This window comes from Plasmodium gallinaceum (assembly GCF_900005855.1).
Source record: "Plasmodium gallinaceum strain 8A genome assembly, contig: PGAL8A_v1_53, whole genome shotgun sequence".
In the NCBI taxonomy this organism is placed as follows: domain Eukaryota; phylum Apicomplexa; class Aconoidasida; order Haemosporida; family Plasmodiidae; genus Plasmodium; species Plasmodium gallinaceum.
Window position 1 is genome coordinate 9,289 of NW_021628210.1, and position 4,294 is coordinate 13,582.

Sequence of the window (4,294 nt, forward strand, 5' to 3'; positions counted from 1 at the left end):
TTTTTTTTTTTAAAATAACATGTATAGATATGTAGATTAAAAAAATAATACATTAATAAAGCTAAGGCTAAATATAATTAAGTAGATAGGATAATATAAAATATTATATATAATAAATAAAAATATAAAATTTATAGTAAGATATTAACGAAATTATATATTATTAAAGTTGAATATTTTATATAATGATTCTTAAGAAAAGCAATTAAAGACCTTTAAAATATTGTAGTTTTAAATGACTTTCTAATTTAAAAAAAAATAAGATTATAAAAGTAATAAATATATATTTCTATGCACTTAAAAATAATTTTTTATCATTATTTAAAAAAAAAAAAAAATGCTTATTTTACTACAATATTTTTAAGTAATTAATTCAGATCTTAATGAAATTTATAATAAATATTTATTCTACATAGAAGTAATGATGAATCTTATTTATAAATTTGTATGTGTTTTATAAACAGTGAAATATATGCATATAAAAAATGCAAATAACAACAGATTTAATCTATATACTTTTTAGTACATAGTTCAAATTTAATAAGATTAAGACTTTAAAATTTAAATTATCTTGAAAAAAAAATTATAAATGTAAATAATATTAATAAAATATCAAATTTATAGAAGAGTATTAATATTAATTTTAATTATATTTTATCTAAAAAAAAAAAAAAAATAAAAAAATAAAAAAAATAAAAAAAAATAAAAAAAAAAAAAAAAAAAAAAAAAAAAAAAAAAAAAAAAAAAAAAAAAAAAAAATACAAACATATATACACGTATTATGCTTACAAAGTTTAAATAATTTTCTTTTTCAAAAAAAAAAAAAAAAAAAAATTAATAATATATAATTTATATACTTAATAATTTTGCCTTTAACAATCATAAGACTTATAAAAATCTGTCACAAAAAGCATCAAACAATCCACATATTTATACATAAAAAAAATTATAATATATATATTTAAAATTTAAAATATTCATAAAAAAAAATTTACTTATAAAAAAATTACTTTCTTCTTATTTCATTCAATTCTTTAAAAAATTTAATTGTTTAGACAATATTTATTTTATTTTATTTTATTTTATTTTTTTTTTTTTTTTAGAGGTAAAAAAAAAAAAAAAAAAAAAAAACCATATGCATATTAAAAATATATAAAGCATTAAATTTAACAATATAAACTTATTTTAAATCTTTGTTTATTAAATAAATGATAAGACATAAATATACTAAACAATAGGTTAAATCAAATATATATATATATGTATATATATATGTATATATATATATATGTATATATATATATATGTGTATTTTTATTTTTCTAAAGTATATTTTATAAAATATATAAAGATAACATAAAAATGTAATTTATATTAGGTAAAAATTATGTTGTATATAATTCATTAGTGAATTTTTTGTTAAAATTTTTATTGTTTTTCTTAACGTAATTATCCGAATTATTTTTATTATTTGAAGGATAGGAAAATTTTAAATTGTTCTTTTTATTACTTAAATTGGAAATAAATTCTTGATTACAATTTTTTTCTGAATATAAGTTCGTAGGATTTTCATTGTAAGAGTTATAATTATTATCATTATAAGTATTATTTTGAGTAAAATTATAATTGTTTGTATTATTAATCGGGTTACTTTGATTATTTTTATTATAATTATTATAAATTTTATTATTCTTATAATCTATATATTTCATATTTTTACTATTTTTACTTTCTTCATTTGTTTTATGTGAATATTTTCTATTGTTATTATGAATATATTTACAATTATTTCCATTGTTTTTATTATTTATATTATTTCTACAACAATTATTTATATTATCACTTTTGCTGTTATTTTTAATATTTATGACACCATTATCTTTATCATTACTACGTTCCATATCTTCCTTTATTTTAATTTCATAATTACAGTCTTCATCATTTAAATTATTATTATATTTTTCATTTTTCTCATTTATATGATCTCCTGCTTTATCTTTTTTTTTAAGAATATTACTATCTTTAATGCTGTTATTATTATATGAAACATCATCTCTACTTCCATTAGGTTTATCACTAATATAATTATTGTTATTTTTATTATCATATTTATGATGTTTATAAGTATTATATTCACTATTATTTTTGTTATTGTAATAATAATTACTAATGTGTATGTTTTCATTTAAAGTTATTTGATCCATGTTTTTTGGAATATTTTCATCATATATTTGTTGTGTTTTATAAGTAACTTTTGAATTATTTAAATGTTCATCTAGAATATAATTTTTTTTGTGATATTTTTTATTATTTATAGAAGAATCACCATTTTTATTATTATCAATGTTTGATGAATTATTACTAATATTATTTTTATTTGTATTTGTATTATTTTCTAAATCATTTTCATTAAGAACACTATTCAAATTAATTGGGCTTTGCGTTCTTTTATTTGACTGTGTATTTTTTTTATACGTTTTAAGATTATTTGTATGGTTGTTAAAATTGTTTGAGTAGTTTTTTGAAGTATTCAAGATAGAATTTTTCTTTTTTTCATTTTTTAAATTATCTGTATTTTTAACAGATATATTCGTTAAATTATTGTTAGAAATATCTGTGTTAGATGAATAAGTGTTTGAAAAATTATCATTTGTAAAATAATGATGATTAATATCTGCACTAAGTAAAGGATGCTTTTTAGCTAACTTCCATGCTATTCTTTTTCCTGATGATAAATTACGTAATTCTTTAATATATGGTTTAATTCCTTCAACTAATTTTGTTAATTCTGGTTCTGATGCGACAGATAATGCCCTTTGAATCACATAGTTACCAAAAGGATCAAGAATGATATTTTTTAACACATCTTTTCCTTTTTTTAAAATTTCATTAATCATAATTTTTCTACATTTATTACTACCAATTATTAAACATTTCTCTACAACATTCGAAGAAAATTTCTGTACTGCTAATTTTTCAATATTAGGTAGTAATTTATTGGCTATCTCTAAATTAACTTTTTCAATTCCTAAATTTAAAATATACTGAACAACATAGTTCCCAAATGCATCTTGTACTAAATCAAGAGCATTATTAGATATATTTTTGATAAATAATTCCTGTAAAAAAACAAAAAAAAAAATAAAAAAAAAAAAATTATTTATGTAAAAAATTTTGTTTTCAAAACTTAATAGAAAGACATACTTTTTGTGCATCATTAGCTGAATCAATACATCTTTGAATAACACAACAACCATGTCTATGTGTAGAGACTTCAACACAGTTATTTAAAATTGCTTCATAAATAAAATCACACTGATGGCTTGATAAAGTAATAAGACATTTTTGTACAACATGATTACCATTAATATCTTTGATTAGTGTAATTATAGAATTTTTTAAAGCTTTTGTAGTTTTTTTAATCTGTGAAGGAGTTTTAATCTAAAAAAAAAAAAAAAATATATATATATATATATATATATATATATATATATATAAAATAAAAATTAATAAATTAATAAATTAATAAATTATATATTTATGAAACTAAAATATTTATATAAAGAGTTGATATATGTGAAGTATAAATTAGTAATTAATAAAATCAATAACTTATTATAAATAGGTAAAAAAATAATATTTTTATTTGTTGACAAAAAAAAAAAAAAAAAAAANATATATATATATATATATATATATATATATATATATATATATATATATATATATATATATATATATATATATATATATATCTTATTACCATTTCTATTAATTTTTGAACTGTTCTTGTACCATGAACACTTATAGAAGCATTAATTAATTCATCAGAAGATTTATCGATAATTTTTTCTATCTGTTCTGGAGTACATACTTCCATTAATTTCTGACATAAATAATTTCCAAAAGGATCAACCATTAATTCAATTATGTGATCTAATGCTTCATTATATATTTCTTCTATATGCTGAGGATTTTTTTTCTCTAATATCCTTTGTAGTATTCTACAACCAGTTTGATCCTTCAAAAAAAAAAAAAAAAAAAAAAAAAAAAATATTAATTTCTTTATATTCAAAAAAAATAAAAAAAAAAAAAAAATGTTTATAAATAAACCTTAGCAATTTTATAAATATTCCCAGAAAATGCTATTGGTGAAAGACAATTATCTTTATTATAATTTATTTTTTTAGTTGATAATACTCTTTTATTCACATTTTGATTATTAGTTACATTTTTTAAATCTTTATTATTTACATCTACGTTTGCTAAAAAAAAAAAAAAAAAAAAAAAAAAA

The 4,294-nt window shown here is 16.3% G+C and overlaps 1 protein-coding gene across 1 annotated transcript in view; it reads right to left on the reverse strand.

Moving 5' to 3' along the window:
• Nucleotides 1–1,385: 1,385 nt before the first annotated feature.
• Nucleotides 1,386–4,294, reverse strand: part of PUF1 (mRNA-binding protein PUF1, putative) — a gene marked incomplete at both ends in the record, with an annotated part of 5,436 nt that continues 2,527 nt past the window's right edge. The window contains 4 exons of the mRNA XM_028672198.1: nt 1,386–3,119; nt 3,205–3,441; nt 3,764–4,021; nt 4,114–4,256. Coding sequence (XP_028525779.1) covers nt 1,386–3,119; nt 3,205–3,441; nt 3,764–4,021; nt 4,114–4,256 — 2,372 coding nt within the window. The remainder of the gene's footprint in view (nt 3,120–3,204; nt 3,442–3,763; nt 4,022–4,113; nt 4,257–4,294) is intronic.